The sequence below is a fragment of the Pelophylax lessonae genome, assembly GCF_965119305.1.
Source record: "Pelophylax lessonae genome assembly, chromosome: 5".
Classification (NCBI taxonomy): Eukaryota; Metazoa; Chordata; class Amphibia; order Anura; family Ranidae; genus Pelophylax; species Pelophylax lessonae.
Window position 1 is genome coordinate 342,972,729 of NC_138772.1, and position 20,896 is coordinate 342,993,624.

The window sequence follows — 20,896 nt, forward strand, 5'->3', positions numbered from 1 at the left end:
GGGAAAATCACATTACAATTCTGCAGGGCAAGGCACATGTGATCATTCAGCATATCAGTGTTATTTGGCCCATAAAATCCAGTATAACTTCAGTAAAGTCCCTTCTGAAGGGAGCAGAGGTGGTGCTAGTGCCCGAGCCAAGAAAGATGATAGACTCAGACATATGCCAAGTCAAGCCTGCCAGCCTCAGTCATCTCTGTAGGCATGCAGCAGGCAACACGTTAGCTATTAATGGGGTCTGAGCTGTAGGCACCAAATACAGTGTGACTGGCTCCGTGCCCAGAATCAGATATGTTGCACATATCTGTGCAACAAAGTGGAAAGTAATGCAGCTTAAGGTACATGAAAATCTGAAATACTCATGAACCCAGCCACTTTGAAGCAGGTGCAGGATCGGAAAACCATATGTAATCAAGTCACTGTAGGTGGGCAGTAAAACAGACCAAAGGTCGTTGGTCCACATGGCTCTTGCAAGCAGGTGTAGCAGCAATAAAAAGAAAAAGTGTGGAACACAGTCAAAAGCTCCACAAAGCAGATGACAGCAGTGTGATCCCTCACTAGCCCCTTCTGAAGTAAAACCAAGATTAAGAGAAAAATATCTGAAAGTGCAAGGGTTCAAAGTGGCTCTCAGTGCTCAGCCCAGACTGCTTACTCAAAGCGAGTTTTCAGAGACAGAGCAAGCCCTGAGGCAGTGTCATAGCTATGGACTCGGAAAGTGCACTAACTTTAACTAGTATGAGAAGTCTCAAAGATCACATTCAGCTAGCTCCGCAATATCCAGTCCAGAAGAGTTGCAGCAGTAGCTAGTTTAAGCGGCAGAAGAGTAAGAATCTTGATTGTGGGGCGAAGAGACGACCACTTGGAGGGGGTAACCGCCACTGACAGATTTGAGATTGAGCTGCCCGAGCAGAAAACAATTGGTTGGACAAATTCCTAAATCTGAACCAAATGAGATACAATTCCCATGCGGAAGAGAAATCGGCTATCAACCAAGGACTGCAACAAAGGATTAACTAGATGCTTCAAACAGGACAGGAGAAGTCATAGGACCAGGAAAGCAGATGATGCAAGTGCTTGATCCCTCAGCCTTAACCCTTACAGTGGTAAGAACTGGTGGTGGCAGGAAGTTTGAAATGGTGTCTGAGTGTAAACGATGAGGCGACTCCAGGTGCTTCAGCCAAACTGCTTTTCCTCACCAAGGGAATTTTCAGAGATGGTCACACCCAGGGTTGTGTCACAAGTCTGGACCTGGAAAGTGCTCTGCAGCTCACACAGTAAACAAAGGTCTGGAAAGAACTGCAATGCACAGCCCAGTGCCTAAAGGTCACATTCCAAGTTAGTCCTGCACATTTGCTTCATCAAGGCTCGTGTACAGCCTTAAACTATTGTTGAGGAAAAGCGGATTAGGACAGCTGCTGGAAAGAACAGTTCCAAGTACCAGTGTAGTTCAGGGTAGCACATAATCTATACTGGATGATAAAGAGAAAAAAATCTCCACAAAGAAGGCGGCTAGCAAAAAAATAGGACTTTTTTTCAGCAGAGATGAAGAAAGATGTCCAACCTTCTGCGACACCAACAAAAAAATACAAAGGCATGCTGGGCAGAGAAAAGGTAATCGAAATCCAAAAGTGTGACCGCACACAAAGCAATTAGTTTAAATCAATAAATTCCTTTATTCCTCGTAGGTGAATTCATACACACAGTGTAAAGACAGACATGTCAGGTTGACGCGTTTCACGATACAGATCGTGAAACGGGTCAACCTGACATGTCTGTCTTTACACTGTATGAATTCACCTACAAGGAATAAAGGAATTTATTGATTTCAACAAATTGCTTTGTGTGCGGTCAGACTTTTGGATTTCTATCATTTCGGACGACGGATCTGACCTGCACCAGGCTTAACTACTACACCTGAGCGGCTTTCCCTTCCAGAGAAAAAGTAATACAGGTGCTGGCCTACAACTGTTTGCTAGTGTCCCAACCTCCTGAAGCTGTCAATATAACCTGTTCCTGAATTCCTGTTTCACTCAATGGGCAAAATGCATTTCTGCTCCTTGGTGGGTACACCAATTCCTCCACATTATCTACGAAGTGGCCATCACTAATGCTGGAAATCAAAAATCTCTTTAGTTTATCTCCATTACATGGAGGATTAACAATTTACACACGATAGATAGTGTTCACAGAGGTGACAAGGACACTTCTTTTTTGGGAAGACCAACAGGTGTTTTCGGAACTTGCTGAAATGTTCTTGGGTATTCTGTATTAGCTTTCAGTTTCCAGGCTACGGACAGGTAAGCAGCAAACACAAGTTTGTTTTTGGGTGCAGTACCTTAATACCTGTGTATATTAAAATGGTCACAAATACTAACTTTTTTTTAGCTGGGCCTAGAATACAAGATTTTCGGACATAGGGTGTTAGCACTGAATATTGTCAATCACCACAATACTACTTGTTTTTCCAAGAGAAAACGTGATGTTACCAACATAAATATCATGAACCTTAACAGCGGAAAGATTATCGAATAATAACCTAAACGTTTAACTTTAAATCTGTGGCGAGGCACATATGGAAAATGCCACTGTTTACCCCCTTAGAATACCAGTTGACTGGCTATCTAACTTTAATGTGTTTTAGCCCACACATCTGGAACAGGGGAAGTCAAAACTCTTGGTCTGCGAACTTATTCCAGATATGCGTCTCAATGACAGCCAGGCAACTAGCATTTACAAAGAAGGAGGTCAGCAATGTCAGCTTCGGAATTTACTCAATACATACAGTATCTCACAAAAGTGAGTACACCCCCCATATTGTTGTAAATATTTTATTATATCTTTTCATGTGACAACACTGAAGAAATGACACTTTGCTACAATGTAAAGTAGTGAGTGGACAGCTTGTATACTAGGGAAAATTTGCTGTCCCCTCTCAAAATAACTCAACACAGCCATTAATGTCTAAACTGCTGGCAACAAAAGTGAGTACACCCCTAAATGAAAATGTCGAAATTGGGCCCAATTAGCTATTTCCCTCCCCGATGTCATGTGACTTGTTAGGGTTACAAGGGAGCAGGTGTGTTAAATTTGGTGTCATCGCTCTCACTCTCTCATACTGGTCACTGGAAGTTCAACATGGCACCTCATGGCAAATAACTGAGGATCTGAAAAAAAGAATTGTTGCTCTACATAAAGATGGGGAACCTTGGCATCCCATATGTTTTGGAACTACATTTCCCATTATGCTCCACTACACTGCAGAGTGCACGAGCATCATGGGAAAAGTAGTTCCAAAACATCTGGGGTGCCAAGGTTCGCCATCACTGGCCTAGGCTATAGGAAGATTGCCAAGACCCTGAAACTGAGCTGCAGCACGGTGGCCAAGACCATAAAGCGGTGTAACAGGACAGGTTCCACTTAGAACAGGCCTCACCATGTTCAACCAAAGAAGTTGAGTGCACATGCTCAGCGTCATATCCAGAGGTTGTCTTTGGGAAATAGACCTATGAATACTGCCAGCAATGCTGCAGAGGTTGAAGGGATGGGGGGTAAGCCTGTCAGTGCTCAGACCATACGCCGCACACTGCATCAAATTGGTCCGAATGGCTGTCGTCCCAGAAGGAAGCCTCCTCTAAAGATGATGCACAAGAAAGCCTGCAAACAGTTTGCTGAAGACAAGCAAACTAAGGACATGGATTACTGGAACCATGTCCTGTGGTCTGATGAGACCAAGATAAACTTATTTGGTTCAGATTGTGTCAAGCGTGTATGACGGCAACAAGGTGAGGAGTACACAGGCAAGTGTGTCTTGCCTACAGTGAAGCATGGTAGTGGGAGTGTCAAGGTCTAGGGCTGCATGAGTGCTGCCAGTACTGGGGAGCTACAGTTCATTGAGGGAGCCATGAATGCCAACATGTACTGTGACATATTGAAGCAGAGCATGATCCCCTCTTTAGTGGCTGGGCTGCAGGGCAGTATTCCAACATAACGACCCCAAACACACCTCCAAGACGACCGCTGTCTTGCTAAAGAAGCTGAGGGTAAAGGTGATGGACTGGCCAAGCAGGTCTCCAGACCTAAACCCTATTGAGCATCTGTGGGGCATCCTCAAAGAGGAAGGTGGAGGAGCGCAAGGTCTCTAACATCCACCAGCAACGTGATGTCGCCATGGAGGAGTGGAAGAGGACTTCAGTGGCAACCTGTGAAGCTTTGATGTATTCCATGCCCAAGATGGTTAGAAGGCAGTGCTGGAAAATAATGGTGGCCATACAAAATATTGACACTTTGCCCAACTCGAACATTTTCACTTAGGGGTGTACTCACCTTTGTTGCAAGCGGTTTAGACATTAATGGCTGTGTGGAGTTATTTTGAGGGGGACAGCAAATTTAAACTGTTATACAAGCTGTACACTCACTACTTTATATTGTAGCAGAGTGTCATTTCTTCAGTGTTGTCGCATGAAAAGATATAATAAAATATTTACAAAAATGTGAGGGGTGTACTAACTTTTGTGAGATACTGTACATTCCAAAGACAAACTGCTACATTAAGCAAGGGTAACGAGTGCATCTAAAAAGGTAAAATCTTTTAAAGTTTTGGCTAGAGTGGGGAAGCTATGTTGACCCTATCAAAATTGTATTGCAGTTTGCATGCCACTGGGGAATACTACTCATTATTCCTGTTTAACACTGACATGGAACTAAATGTAAGAAAAAAAAAAAAATCCAAATTTTGATTTGTTTTTGCCAAAACAAGAATAAAGTATGAATCGGTCAATGGGCACGTATGTTACTGTGAAAATGTCCTGTTGTGTCTAAAGCTCAAGGAGTGAAGGCAAATCTTCCCATTGTGTCACAGACTACAAAGACAAAAAAAAAAAAAAAAAAAACAGACAAGTTTTAAGCATTTCCTACTCTATCCAAAGCAAAAAAAAAAATAAAAGTGGCTTTGGATATACTTTAAAGGGCTGGTTCACACCAAATACAGTCAAGTGCATTTTTTTTTTTTTGTTTTTTTGTTCATCAAAAAATGCATGCAGTGTGTTTTCTAATGACCGTAGTTCACACCAGTGCAGTCAACTAAAGCAGAATCTGTTGCATTCATTCTGTATGGAACCCATCTGAGAACCAGCAAAACACAAACACACACCAGAACGCACATGTCAGCAAAAGGTGATGAAGGGGAAAAAAAAAAAAAAAAAAAGCAACTTCATGCCAAATAAAATTCTGGGAACTGGTTCTGGCAAATTTTAAGTTCTCAAAGAGTGTTTATAGACCAGCCTTACACTATTCCGATGCAGTAACACGTCAGGGTAGCTCATTTGTTTTGAGTGGGCTGTCAATGCACTTTTATTCATGGCAAAAAGCCCACCTGACCATTTTTCAAGAACACAACGCAAAGTAATGCGCCCGAATGCTTTCAGGTGCTGTTTAAACTAATTGGAACTCCTAGTGCACAAACACAACTGCACTCTATTAGCATAAACCAACCCTTAATCTTCAAGGCCTTAAAATTTCCAAATGCATGATACTACCAATGAACAATTTAAGAATACCTCTTTGCTTGAACCCCACAACTTCAGCTACATACCAAGTACCCTATACATTTACACTGATGCAGCAATGTTAATATGAAAAGGGATATTGAACAAAACAAAAAAACCCTGAACAGGCTGTTTTACCTGTTGAATTGGAGGTATTTGTCACGCCAAAGCTAAAGCCAGTAGCAGCTGGTGTTGAAGCACTTGCACCAAACACAAAAGGTGTACCAGCAGCTTGAGCTGTACTTGCAGAGGTTTCTGCTGGTTTACTCTCTTGGCCAGCGAAAGCAAACGTTGTCTTGGATTCATTGCCACTGCCGAACACAGAGCCACCTGTTGTAGTAGTCGGCTGCCCAAAAACAAAAGGTACACTGGATGGGTTGGTAGATGTGCTCGAATTGCCAAATAAAGTGTTGGAACTTGCCGAAGTGTTTGTGGGAGCCGCATTTCCAAACACATTGCTAGAACTTGATGTATTCACAGATACCACGCTGCCAAAGACATTGCTGGAACTGGTTGGAGTCCCTGAAGCTGGAGCACTTCCAAATATACTGCTAGAACCTGCAGGAGTGTTCGAAGACAGGGCCCCACCAAATACATTGCTAGAACCAGTAGGTGCAGTCAATTGAGTTGCACTGCTTAACACAGTACTAGAAGGTGCAGGGGTAGTACCACCAGCGGGAGCAGCAGTGTTGGACTGTACAGCACTGCCAAACACATTACTAGAACTTGTCTGAGCAACACTGCCAAATACACTGCTGGAACTTCCAATACTACTAGATTGAGGGGCACTCGAGGATCCACTCCCTTGAAAGCCAAACACTGGCTTTGAAGAGCCTGTTTCTTTGGAGGAAAAAAAGAAATAAAGCTGTAAAATCATGAAACCAACAACAAAAACAATTAAACGCAATCGCACAAATTATATACACCAATTTTGTATTACTTTTTTTAGGATCCGAACAGATTTTGGTTATCAACTGTTTTATTAGCTTATGGTAACTTCTGTTGCTCTATGGCATCACTTGTATAAAAGGGTCAGTGAAGAATTCTAGCATTTTGAGTAGAGAAAAATGGGATTTTTGACTTGCCGTAAAATCCATTTCTCTGATGTTCATTGACGGACACAGCTCCTGATATTCATAACCATTGGGTTATACTTGTCCCCTACAGGAGTAGGACACTAGGCAGAAAATAATACTGGCTACACCCATGGGCAGTCCCAGGGGGTATACTCCCTCTCTCTGTTAAAGCCATTTTGTTACAAGCAGTGTCAGGAGAATTATAACTCCACAGAGGGGTGGGTGCTGTGTCCCTCAACGAACATTAGAGAAATAGATTTTAAGGCAAGTCAAAAATACAATTTTCTTTCGTTCATTGACTGACACATCTCGTAATATTCATAACCAATGGGACGTCCCAAAGCAGTGTCATGAGGGGTGGGAACAACAAAAAAAAATCCCAAGGCTAAAAACATTAACCAACCATAACAACTGGAGCCCATCAAAAAAAAAAAAAAAAAAAAAAAACAAAAAAAAAAAAAACACCACACCCTCAAAGAGGATCAGGTCCTCTTAAACAGCAGCCTGCAAAACCTTGTGGCCAAAAGAAGCATCCGCAGATGCCAACACATCCACTTTATGAAACTTTGTGAAAGTGTGCACCGACGACCAGGTGGTCGCCTTCCAAACCTACGTCACTGACGCCTGATGACAGAAAGCCCAGAAGGAACTAAGCGCCCTAGTAGAGTGTGACTTGACAAGGAATGGAGGAACCTGACCCCTGATGGAATAGGCCTGAACCACGGTTTGTCCGCTTCCTCTGCGACCATTTCCAGATGGAACAGACAACCCTTTTCGAGGTCCACCCGTGAGAAAGACACTGTAGCTGCCAGGTACACCCTAATTGCCCAGACCACATCTAAGGCATGCAAGGCAATTTTCTTCGGATGTTTAGGACCAGGACACAGGCAACACAATGTCTTCACGAAAAAAAAAAATATCAGACAACCTTTGAAAGGAACGACGGACAGGGGCGAAGAACCACCTTACCCCTGTGAATCACCAGGTAAGGTGGATGACTGGATAACGCCGCAAGTTCCAAAACCCTGTGCGCAGAGGTGATAGCCACTAAAAAGGCCACTATCTGGGACAGTGTAAGCAGGGGAATCTCCTGAATATTTTCAAAGGGAGGCTTCATAGAGCAGAAAGCACCAAATTAAGATCCCAAGGCGGCAACGGGGCTCGCACTGGAGGAACCAAATGTCAGACACCCTGAAATAAAAAAGGTACGCACCAGGGAGCGTGTGGTCAAAGTTCATTAGAAGAAGACTGCCAAAGCCGACACCTGGCCCTTGATGGTACTCTAGGCCAATTTCTGTTAAAACCCCTGTTGAAGGAAGGTCAAGATGCAAACCACCAAGGAGCAGCGAGGAAGAACCCCCAAGAGAATAACACCATGAAAAGTACGTCTTCCAGGTACGATGGCAGATCTTCCTAGAGGTAGATTTCCTAGCTTTCAACAGTGTAGGAATCACCGACTCAGATAAACCCCTATCTTTCAGCACCTGGCTTTCAACAGCAAAGACGTCAAAGCCAGCGACTGTAAAGCAGGATGGAAGATCGGTCCTTGGGACAGCAGATCCTCCCTGACACAAAGCTACCAAGGAACGTCAGCGACCAGCTGCACAAGATCAGCGTACCAAGTCCGGTGAGGCCAGTCTGGAGCCACTAAGATAACCGGAATCCCTTCTGCCTCGATCCTGCGTAGAAGTCTGGGCAGAAGCTTGAGAAGAGGGAAGGCGTAAATAAGACGATATTGACCCAACGGGGCCACCACCGCACCTGTAGTTTTCGTCAGAGGATTGTTTGAGCCACAAACCTCTGCACTTTTCTGTTGAGCAGAGACGCCAACAAATCCACCTTGGGGGTGCCCCCACCAGAGAACACAACTGATGAAACGCCTCCCTGTGGTCGAACACCTGACTACTGAGGTAATCCACCTGCCAATTTTCCACCTCGGGAATGTGTACGGCGGAGGGAGCTTGAATGAACCGTTATGTCAACCTTAGAATGCTGGCTACTTCCAGAGCCACCAGAACACTTCTTGTGCCCCCTAGGTGATTGACATAAGCTACGGACGTGGCATTGTCTGGTTGAACGCACACTGGACAACCCGTCCAATGATCCAGACAGTCTGATCACTCGGAGTACCAAGACATTAATCAGGAGTCTGGACTCTTCCAGTGTCCAGTTTCCCCAAGCAGAATGCTTGCCGAGGATGTCTCCCCAGCCGGACAGGCTGGCATCCGTAGTGACCACTGTCCAATACAAGTGGCAAAATTGAAAGTAAATTGTCCGTGTCTTTCGAGGGAAAAAGTTTACCCTCTGATGGTGGGTCCTAATTATCCGAGTCCGGGCAAAGGCCAACTTCAGATTCTGATTATGAGCTATCTGCATCAGATCTCTGCTCCACCTGATCCACGCTGCATGAGGGGATGGGCGACATGCTGGTAGATGGCATGCTGGAGCCTCCAGTTTTTCCTATGGCTGTACGAAGGGGGACCCATTGTGCTTTTAATCTCTTTTTTGAAGGCATTCAGCATATCTTTGAGGAACCCCAGCAATTCTTTTGCCACCATTTTGATGCATTTCTGACATAGGGGTTTTTTTTAATTCTGGAGGCAACGTGACCACAAGCGGCTCATGCCTTGCTACCGGTCTTTACCTATTTTTCATCTGGGGGGTCTTTGGAGGAAGGACAAAGGACCCAGTGAGGCAGGCAGTTGAACAACAATGAAAAAAGCAGTTTGTTGGTGAGGTCAAGACAGAGGGAACTCCAGAGTGCTCTGGCTTACCTTGGACCTGACCTGACCAGCAGGATCTGCAGGGCAGGGAGGAGAGGCATCTGACATGGTCAGTCTCAGAAAGGGAACCACAACATAGGGACCTTTACCTGCTTCCTGCCCAGCTCCAGCCTCGCCCTCAGCTGCCCCCATACAGGTTGGTGGTTTTACCTGTATGGACCCATCCTGGTATTTTATGGTCAGTCACCTGATCCAGTTCTATGTATGTGAAAAAAACTGGCCCCAACATCTGATAGTTTTGCGAGTTTGCTGGTTTAAAAACCGTGCCGCCGCCCGGAAGGGACGTCAGCGGAAGCACACCGCTCCATCGTCTACTTCCGCCTACTCCAAGATGGCTGTTGACTGGAAGTGATGCGATTTACCCGTCCTGCCACCATCTTGCTCCTCCAAACCGCGAGGAGCTCCAGGAAGCCGAAGACCCCGTAAACCATGCTGCTGACGCAGTCAGCTTGGATCGGTGGGGGCGCCCAATAGGCGAGGTTGCCGCATGCGGAGGGGGGCGTCTGCTATCCGAGCACGGAGGTGGCAGACAGGCCGGGGCTCTGACGGAGAGATCGTGGGACCAGCCTGGAAGCTCTTCGGGGTCATGACACGGTACGGTCTGGGGGGGAGGAATATCGCCGGCATCCTGACAGCTGGGGGGATGGCTGCATACCTCTCAGTAGGGTGAAACCTCAGGCAGGGGCCTGCTTGCCCCAATGTGCTGCCTCTGACCCTCACTCCACAAGGCTCGCTGAGCTGAATGGGAGACTGGTCAGGGAGCCTCCTGAAAATAGCACAGAGACTGAAGAAAATAAACTACTGCAGCTCCTGTGGGTCCAGAGGAAACAAACTGAGGCTGAAGATTTGACTGGCATTTTTATAATGGTGTTTCCTTTTTCAGGTAGGAGGAGCCTCTCAGGTGCTGCCCTGGATTAGAGAAAAACTGAATTTTTGTAAAATCTTACCGTAAAATTCCTTTCTCTGAGTCCTCCCGACAGTCGCCGCCTCTCCCAAGTCATCACTATTGGGTATTGACTTCCGCTCCGCAGGAGTAGCTAGGCATAAGACTTAAACAAAAGCTTTTAGCATAAACACACCCACGGGGGCTGTCCCACTGGTCAACACCCCCCTGCAGTATCCATCCCAACTCAGTTTGGTAGCATAGCAGTAAGTGTATAAGAAAAAAATCCCAAACGAGGTGCGGGGGGGGGCGACTGTCGGAGGACTCAGAGTAGAGAAAGGAATTTTACGGTAAGATTTTACAAAAATTCAGTGTTCTCTTACGTTCTCACGAAGGTGCGAATTAAGGAATGAGACGCCACAGGGCGCTGGTCCACACCAGTCTGGAGAAAAGCCAACACTCTCGACACCGAGTATGAGCGAGGAGAAACCCCCCTGGACTCACACCAGGCGAAATAGGCTTTTCAGGTATGGTAATAGATCTTACCAGACGAGGCTTTCCTAGCCCTGATCAAAGTAGAAATGACCTCTGGAGGAGAGACCCCTGTCCCTCAGGACCTGGTTCTCAACAGCCAGGCCGTTAAAGCCAGCGACTGTAAAGCAGGATGGAAGATCGTTCCCTGAGACAGCAGATCTTCTCGCATCGGCAGCCGCCAAGGAGGCTCGACAGCCAGGTGAACAATGTCTGCGTACCAGGACCGGCGTGGCCAGTCTGGTGCCACCAGAATCACCAAGTGCGGTTCCGAGGCCAGCCTGCGAAGGAACCTGGACAACAATTGAATCAGAGGAAAGGCATACATCAGATACTGATGCCAAGGGGCCACTAGCGCATCCGAGGCGTCCGCCCGAAGATCGCGAGTTCTTGCCACGAACCTTTCCACCTTGTGGTTTTGCCGAGACGCGAACAGATCCACGTCTGGGGGTCCCCACCTTGTACACAGCAGTTGGAAGACCTCCGGGTGTAGGGACCATTCCGCCTTCTGTTTGCCCGCCCAGGGCTTCTTCTGGCTATTTTGGCCTTTGAAGGGTTTGCCCTTGTTTTGCGGCTTAAAGGCATGAAAGGACCCCTGATTGGGCCGAAAGGCGGGACCCAGTTTGCCACGAAAAAAGACTTGTTCTTTGGATTCTGGGGCAGCAGAGTGCTCTTGCCCCCAGTGACTCCTTTCACCAAGGTATCTAAAGCCTCACCAAAAAGGAGAGACCCTGCATAGGGAAAATCAGCCACCGTTTTCCGTGACGTCTGGTCAGCCGACCAACTCTTCAGCCAGATCAGTCGACGGTTAAGAACCGCAACACTAGACAGGCGTACAGCCAAAGGGGCCTCATTCAAGGCCGCATCGCACAAATACATGATCCCCTGGTAAATCTGGTCCACCATGGCCAGTGTAGTAGGCGGGCAGAATCAGACACTAGCGTGCGTCTAAGCACCTTAATCCAGTCTGCCACCGCCTGAGCCACCAAGACAGAAGCGAAAATAGGTTTGAGCAATGAACGCGCCACCATGTAGGAATGGCGGGCCAGAGACTCCAATCTCCTGTCCGTGGGATCACGAACACCGGTGTCTCTTCAGTGGGAATCAAAGTAGCCTTGTTCAACACGGCCACCGTGTGATCCACCTGAGGAGGCACACACCAGCACACATCCGTAGAAGGCGCAAAGGGGTACAGCAGTTTAAACCGACTAGGCACCGTGAAAGGACGTTTTAAATTGCGCCATAGTTCACAGTGTGATGAAACTCCGCTGGGCAGGGAAAAACCTGCGCCGACTGGCGGGTCCTATGTGTCCCAAATGAGGACACAATGCCCGGAGGATTGGGCTCATCCTCCAAATGTAGTGTTTCTTTCACAGAAGAAATCAACTCATTCATAGTCGCGCGTTCTTCAGGGGACCCCGGGGGACAATCATCCACCCCCTCCACCTCCGCCTCCCTCTCAGACCCCAGTGGGTCCAGAGACGAGCGAGACCATGAAAAGGGCACGCCAGCCACATCACCATCGGAATCAGAGGAGAAAGACAGTCTAGGCCTTTTCCTAGCAGCTCGTTCAGCCATCAGCACCTCCATTTTGGACACCAAAGATGCCACCACAGCAGCCAAATCAGGTATAACAAGGGTTTCAGCAGAGCCCTCTGACCCTCTGCCCTGGAGGACCAGGGCGGCCAGTCCGATTCCCAGCTCTGCACGATCCATCTTCATCCGAAGATCCGACTAAACTAAAGCTGACAAAATAAACAGCTAGTAAAGCAAAGTGAAAAGAAAAAAAAAAAAAACTGACATTTGCAAAATAAAAATCAAAGATTAGAAAGGCTGAGACTGAAGCCCCAGCACAGGGAAGCCTGACGCTAGGCAGAGACAAACTGAGTTGGGATGGATACTGCAGGGGGGTATTGACCAGTGGGACAGCCCCCATGTGTTTATGCTAAAAGCTTTTGTTTAATAACTAAGTCTTATGCCTAGCTACTCCTGCGAAGCGGAAGTCAATACCCAATAGTGATGACTTAGGAGAGGCGGCGACTGTGGAAGGACGTAAGAGAAAGTACTTTTTCTCCCTGTGAGACCTGTAAGGTTGTCATCGAGGGTAGCTCCAAACAGGCGCTCTCCTTGAAAAGGAAGATCAGTCAATCACCTACTCACCACACCAGGAACCAGGTGGGCACCTCTCCAGACAGAACCCCTCGCTATTGAAATGGGGGGTACTGTGGGCCAGGAGGAACACTGACTCGGGCCAAGACCCGGTCCTATGCGACCTCGCAAGGAGTTTAACTCACAGGGCAGCCCCCATCCAGTGGGGCTTTGTCGCGGCAGAGCTAAGATCTGCGCAAGCTCGCTGGCCAGACTGGGGTGACCACTGGATCTAGCTTTTCCAGCCCGTCGCCCAATCCGGCAGTTGATTGTAGATCTCAAAAGAAAAAAAAATCCAGGAAGGACCAGGGAGGAATTTGACCAGGACTAAAGATCCCAGCAAGGAAATTGGTCCTTAAAGAGGAAGTAAACCCTCCTCGGACACTTGTACCTATAGGTAAACCTATGATAAGGCTTACCTATAGGTACTGTAAATATCTCCTAAACATGTACCGTTTAGGAGATATTTACCTTACATGCATCCAGTGACGTCACTGGCGCATGCGCTCTGAAGGAACGGCCGCTAGTGCCGTTTCTTCAGAGTCCCGTGCCGCGACTGTCAGCTCCCGCGCGCCTGCGCGGGAGTGACGTCACCGCGGCTCCGGCCAATCAGATGGCCGGACGCCGCGAACCCGGAAGACGGGCGACTGGACATGTCGCCCGTCATACAGGTAAGCGGACGGCACGGCGGGGGCTCGTTCTAAGGTAAGTATTGCATATTGAGCTAGTATGCGATGCATACTAGCTCATTATGTGTTTCTCTTACAGGTTACCAAAGAGAAAAAAAAAAAAAAAAAAAAAACTTTGTACGGGTTTACAACCTCTAATCCTGACAAGACAGAAAAAAAAACTGAGCGGCTTTAGCAGAGACCAGGAGTATACCCTCAGGGACTGCCCATGGGTGTAGCCAGAATTTTCTGCCTAGTGTCCTACTCCTGTAGGAGCACTATAACCCAATGGTTATGAATATCAAGAGCTGTGTCCGTCAATGAACGAAGGAGAAAATCTATTCACTAATCTAATCTCAACTGAGTAATCTCAATAATCATATTAAGAGAACACAACTCTACTAGATACAAGATACTAGCAAAACATGAGAATTATTGCAATCTATACAAACCTTCAATGATATAAATCTGCCAATATACTGTACCATTATATAAAGTTAGGGTGATTAATATTCCTTTGTCTCTGCCAACAGATCCCTCTATCTCCCATTGTGCCAATTTTATTCTGGTAGCCGGCACCAGGTGCAGACACTGTTCAGCTGTTTCACGGGCCGCCTTCCATTTTTCAAAACAAAGGCTGTCGGAATGAAAGCAGCTGACAGAGCCACACACTAAGCAAGTTTTGGCTGATTCATCAGGAACTGGCTGAAAATCGTACAGCGTATGACCAGCTAGGTCAACAGAAGCCTTGCTGCTCCCAGTTCCAGGGTACTGTCCTCAGCTGTGGGCAGGACAGGTATGTGTCAGTCAATGGAGCCCATTCCGGGTCTGTGTGCGCACTATTACTTTACAAAATAGTACATATTGGGCCTTCAGGCCTCAGGGGATTTCAATAAGCACCATTTTGTCAAATATAGATCCTTGAAGGAAGTGACTTTAACTGTATGCGGCCTTCCTCTTTTCAGAGTGCTCCAATAATTTTAAGCACTATCTTTAGTTGTAACATATATACACACACATCATTCTACATTTCATCCTGGCTAAAGTATTAAATTTGCCTGCATGTATGTGCTGCATTTGTGGAACACAGAAAGATGCTAATATCATAAAAAACTGTAGATGCCCAGTTTTTTTCTATAGATATTCAAAGAAAAGAGAACCCCACCTGATTTAACATACACATTTCAATGATTGCTGTAACAGCGATTACGGTTCTTTGCCTAGCACAGCTGCAGCCCTGGTTTCAATCACTAACCATCAGAAAAGAGTTTGTACAGGCTTCCTGCATTAGCTTCCACGAGGGAGATATTACTGGCCCTAGAAGCCTTACCATGTCTGATAGCACTATCATGCTAGCAAAACAAACGACAACAGCCCTATGCTAGCATTACATGAAGATCACAATGGTAACATGGGGCTATTGTGGCTCAATCATTAGCCTTAGGGTGATCAGTAACATGTAAATTGTAATGACTAGTATCTCAGCATGCTAGACCTGGTAAGTATAAACACCTTCTCAAAAATTCAAATAAAATGGCCATTATTTCCTACTTTAGTTAGTAGATTAATAATCCAGTTGGGGAACATGGACGAAAACAGACACGGATACTATCTGAATCAATGCTTAGAACCCAGGTGAACAGTATGACCAAAAATGATCTACCTGTGGCAGAAGGACCAAATCCAAAGACTGGTTTTGTTGGCTGATCGGCTTCCTTCTTTTCCGTCGGGTTTGGTGCACCAAATGCAAATGAGCCAAGCGTTGCTGAATCAGCCTTGCCTGCCTCAGGTTTACCAAACACAAATGTATTATTTGGCTGTTCTCCATCACTTTTGGAACCAAATGAGGTTGCAGCTGGGGTAGATTCAGTTTTCTCTCCATTTTTGCCAAAAACAAAAGCTGAAGCCGATTCCTTCTGATCTAGTTTACCAAATGTGAAACCACCTACCGCAGGAGTCTCTGGTTTTTTCTCTTCTGGCTCCTTTAAAACAAATGGTGTGATTGCAGATTTTTCCTTAGCAGAAAGGCCAAGTAAATTAGCATTACTAGAAGTCTCAGGTTTGGAAGGAGCAGTTCCAAACTGAAAGTCAGTTGTCAACTTAACACCACTATCCTTCTCTGCAGGAGCAGGACTAGCAAAGCCAAACTTAAAAGGTGCGGAAACAGTGCTGCTAGTGCCAGTAGTTGTTCCAAATGTGAAATCCTTGTCTTTTTTCTCATCTAAGGTCTTAGAATTTTGACCAAATGTGAAAGAAAAGCTAACTTTATTTGTACTTGAGGAGTCAGTGGAGGAACTTGATTTCTGTTCTCCAGGGTTGCTTGAAGACGGCAGTCCAAACTTAACAGGGGGAAATGTTGATTCTGACGAAAATGATGACTTTCCAAAACCTGATAAAAAGAAAAATAAAAGTTTCTCAACTGAAAATACAGTAAGAAAATTTAAAAGTATTGCTCCTTAAAGCGGAGTTCCACCCAAAAGTGGAACTTCCGCTCATTTGCTTCCCACCCCACTCCGGGGAGCGTGCTAGCAGAGTCCGCCAAACGGATCTGCCCCGTGAGAAAGCGGCCTTAGAAAGCGATGTTTATACTTTGAGAATACTTTGGAAGAGTGGTTTAAAGGTTTTAGAGACCTGCTATTGTTCATCTATGGAGAGTGTACTATGAATTGTATTCTTAGTCTGGTATCCCAACTGGATGCTAGCAGATAACATCGCTCTGCAGAAAATATACACCGTACAGAAAATTGTGGGCTGTAAGATTTCATCTACACAGACAATTTATCAGTCACGCTGTCTATGTAGAGCAGAGAAAACAGTGAGCGATCCGTCCCGACCTGGACACCACTTATTTGAATTATTACGGTCCAGCAGACATTTTAAAAATAAAACGGGGAGGACAAACAGTGAAAGCTTTTCACCCAAGGTCTAATAAGGCTTTAAACATAGAAAAGAAATAGAATCAGTTAGTCAAGCAGACTTGAGTTGTTTGCTATAATAGGTTTCCTATTTTTAGATTGGAATGCTTTTGAGGTTTGAAATAATTTTACGTGTGACGTACTTTTTATATTTTTGTGTATAATGTGAGTTTTTTTGCTTTTTTTTTTAGAAATTTCATTGTGAATTTTTTTGCATGGACAATAAAATCTTCTCTATCTGGTATATCCTATCGTACAAAATAGTAGCTACCTTGTGGTTCCCCTTGGGTAGTGGGCAGAGAAGCTGGAAAAGATGTAGTTGCTGATGCAGTTGACACACCTTGAAAAAACAAAATAGGAGAAAAACAAAATTAGAGAGGTGATCAAATACTGTACAAGTAGTCCATTAAAGGGGAAGAATATAAAGCTGAACTCCAGGCAGAAACAATATTGGGGAATTAACTGGGTACCAATAACCTGCCTCTTAATGATATGTGTTTACTTGTAGCTGCGGTTTCATTCCTGAAAACGGTTAGATGGATACACCTCCTGACAGTGATGTAGACTCTGAACTTCCGCTGTCAAAACTGAAAGTATAGGCTGGAGAAAAGTGATCACAGCTTGCTCTGCAGCTTCTCCATTCCTTAAATGTCTTGTAATATTTTAAAAGAACATAAATCGTTCAGAGACTGGAGTGCATGAACGTGTCAAACTCCACGTCCAGTCACAGAACACTTTTTATTCTTTGAAAAGAACACAAGACATTTTATTAATAGAGGAGCTGCACAGCAAGTGACTCGCTGTGATCTCTGTGCTCCACCCCTGACTGTCCTTTTCAGCGGCGGACGTTCAGCACTTACACCATCAGAGGATGCATACATAATAGTTTTCAGGGAATAAGCAGTAGTCACAAGAGTAAGACACAGAGTTAAGTTATTAGTATATAGCCAAGACCTCAATATTGTTTCGACCAGAGCTCAGCTTTAAACCTTTGGATTACACTGCTACCTTCAGGAGGATTGGACACCAGCAAAACAAAAAACGCACAAGCGAGCTTAGAATAACCCCTCCCACTACAAGCATACCTCAGTTTTGTAGCAACACCATAAAGACATAGAAGTAGGACCTGTGTCCCTCAATTTTCACAGAAAGTACAAAAAAATATATTTTACTTGCCTGTAAATTCCTTAAAGTGGCAATAAACTGAATAAAAATCTGCTGACAGGCAGAGGTTTCTTCTGTCAAATCTCCCCCTGGCTGTCAGCGGGTAATGTTATCTGAGCAGCACATGCACAGTCTAGACCACATTTAAAGCCCACTCGGCATACCGCAGCGATGTGACTTCTGTGAGCTTGTGCGGGAGTGATGTCACCGCTGCCCGGCCATTCAAACAGCTGATGATTCCAAATAGACTGGGCGAAGATGGAAGAGACCGAGAGCCGTGACAGCACAGCGGCTGGAAGGCTTGGTTTGTAGGTAGGTCTGTCATAATGTACTATTTGGTTAATACAAAGACTTAACTACAGCTTTATAATCTTGGGAGTACAGTACAGGACAAAGGGCTGTAGTCAGACCATAGGTTATATGCAGGCTACCAGATGACTGGACACTGGCAAAAAACTTTGCTAGGACCGCCCCTAGTGCATGCTTCATATCTTGAGCAGATTGCAAACAAATCTTGCATTAGCCTAGGCCTGAACATCCACCTGGCAAAACCTAGAGAATGTGAGAAAAGACGACCAGGAGGCAGCCCTGCAAATCTGGGACAGATGCCAGATAATAGAAAAAAATAGATTTTTGAGTTAATCGATGGACACACCCCTCGCTAAATCATAACTACTGGGTTTTATTTCCTCCTCCAGGAGTAAGACTTGGCAGAACAAAAAACACCTGGCTAAGTCCATGGGTCATCCTTAGGCTGCTATATAACCCCTGCCCTTTCCTGCTCTGTAATCAGTTCAATCAAGTACAAAAATCCCATTTTCTCTTTTGTTCATCGACGTACACAACATAAATCAATACCGGGACGTCCAAAAGCAGTGCCAAAAGAAAAATGAGGGGTGGGAAAAATAACCCAAGGCTAAAACATAAGAGCCCTTAACCAGGGAACCTTGAAGCGGAGTTCCGGCCACAAAATCAACATAATCGATTTTGGGACATCCGCTTGCTTTTGGTCACCCGAAAAAGAAATGGATAGTTACGATTTTTTTTTTTTGTTTACTTACCTTGTTATTGATAAAAAATGTACTCACCTTTCTTCCACTTCCTCCCTCTGCGGCCACGGCCCAGGCCGTCACTTCCTCTTTGCATTGATTCCTGGGAGCTGAACGTCATCGCTCCCAGGAATCAATGCGCCTGCACCGGCCCCGCTGGCACTTCCGGTGCGGGCGCTCATTCTCTGCTATACATCTTCTGGGCATGCCCAGAAGCTGTGGAGGGATGACGCACCCGCACCGGAAGGGACGAGCGGGGCCGGTGCATGCGCATTCTGGGACAAGAGGACACGGAAGAGGACGCAGAAGAGGACGCGCTGGCTTCAGCTGCCCACGTCCGAGATGGCAGCGCTGGAGAAGAAATTTTCAAGGTAAGTATTTCTTCTAAAAGGCAAGTGCGACCCGGGACAGTACAAAGGCTATCCATTGTGGAATGTACTAGCCCTGACTGTCCCGGGGGTATTTTTATTGAAAAAACATTTTCGTGGCTGGAACTCCGCTTTAAGTGGGTCACAGGAGCCCCATCTGAAAAATAAAAGTTTAAAGAGAAAACACCCCTCAAGAAGGAACAGCCCCTCCTAAACAGCAGTCTGCAAAACTTTGCGGTCAATAGAAGCATCCACAGATGCCCAAGTATCTACCTTATAGAATTTTGCGAAGGTATGCACCGACGACCAAGTGGCCGCCTTGCAAACTCACCGTCCGAGTAGAATGTGCCATGAGAGGGAAAGGTGGAACCTGACCTTTAATGGAATAGGCCTGAGTCACCGTCTGCCTGACCCAGGGCTTGACAAATTTGTCTGAAATCTAGGAGCCAGCTAAAAAAGTTAGGAGCCAGTTTTTTTTTTTTTTCTAAACAACCAAGCTTTATTTAATAAAACGGATAGAACCCCACTCTCCTCTATAGCGCAATTGGATGGAAACAGACTGTCTCTTTCCATCCGATGCCATCTGATCCGATCCACGGGATGGATAGAAAATAGAACCACCATCCGTCTGTTTTTGGCAGACAGGATCAGATGGCGGCAGATTACTGCTCCATAGAGGAGAATGAAGGGTCCGATCAGGTCTGCCTGAAAAACTGACAGGCGGACCTGTTCAGAAAGCCCGTGAGAAAGGGGCCTTTAGCTGTGGCATGGTGATGAGGAAAAAAAAAAAAAAATTTTTTTTTTAAATTTAAAAAAATGAAATAACCCTACTCCGTGTCCACTTACCTTTAAGCAAAGGTAACTGGACAGAGATGAAGCCTGCAAAAACTTCCCTCTCCTCTCCTGTTTGGAAGGAGACGGAAAGGCATTGAGAACAGGCATTAATAAGCGACACATCCAGTCGTGAAACGCGTCCACCGATTGTCCTGCACTCACAGTGTGTATCTGTACTTACCAATTCGATTGATGTGGAAGACACTCCTTTTTTGAAATTTATCGGAAGTGCGGTCATTCCTTTTGTTGTTTGAAGCTATCCTGGATTGCGGATCCGACCAGCACCTGATTCCAGTCTCACCTAGAGCGGTCTTCCCTGTTTGGATTCCACCACAAGAGGGCGCCAGTTCCCCAGCCTCTCATCTCACAGAAGAAGAATTCAAGATTGTGTGTCAGCTGCTTTCTGTATTGTAAAACTTGAGCTTATGCCAGGCGCAGCATTTATTTATAGGAATGATGGACAGGGACGAAGAACCACTTTATCCCTATGGACCACTAAATAGGGACTGCAACAAGATAATGCCGCTAATTCAGATACCCTGTGGGCCGAAGTAATAGCCACCAAGAATGTCACCTTCTGGGATAACGTAGGCAAGGGAATCTCCCGAATATTCTCAAATGGAGGTTTCTGGAGGACCGAAAGTACCAAATTTAAATCCCATGGCGGCAAAAGACTGTACAGGTGGAGCCACATGTCGAAACCCCTGAAGGTATGAACTAAAAAGAGTGCGTGGCGGGGTCACTGAAAAGATTGCCAGGGCAGACATCTGGCCCTTCATGGCACTGAAGACTAACTTCTGATCAACACCCTGTTGAAGAAAGGTTAAGATCCAAGCCACAGAAAAGGATCGAGGATGAGCACCAAATCGACTCACACCAAGATGTGTATGCTTTCCATATTACGATGGTATATCTTACTGGAAGACAACTTCCT

At 45.7% G+C, this 20,896-nt stretch overlaps 1 protein-coding gene across 1 annotated transcript in view; it reads right to left on the reverse strand.

Annotated features, from left to right (window-relative positions):
• Positions 1–20,896, reverse strand: part of NUP153 (nucleoporin 153) — a gene marked incomplete at its 3' end in the record, with an annotated part of 225,693 nt that overhangs the window by 22,529 nt on the left and 182,268 nt on the right. The window contains exons 18-20 of the mRNA XM_082258966.1: positions 16,819–16,887; positions 15,296–16,021; positions 5,682–6,383 (exon numbers count right to left, since the gene is read on the reverse strand). Coding sequence (XP_082115092.1) covers positions 5,682–6,383; positions 15,296–16,021; positions 16,819–16,887 — 1,497 coding nt within the window. The remainder of the gene's footprint in view (positions 1–5,681; positions 6,384–15,295; positions 16,022–16,818; positions 16,888–20,896) is intronic.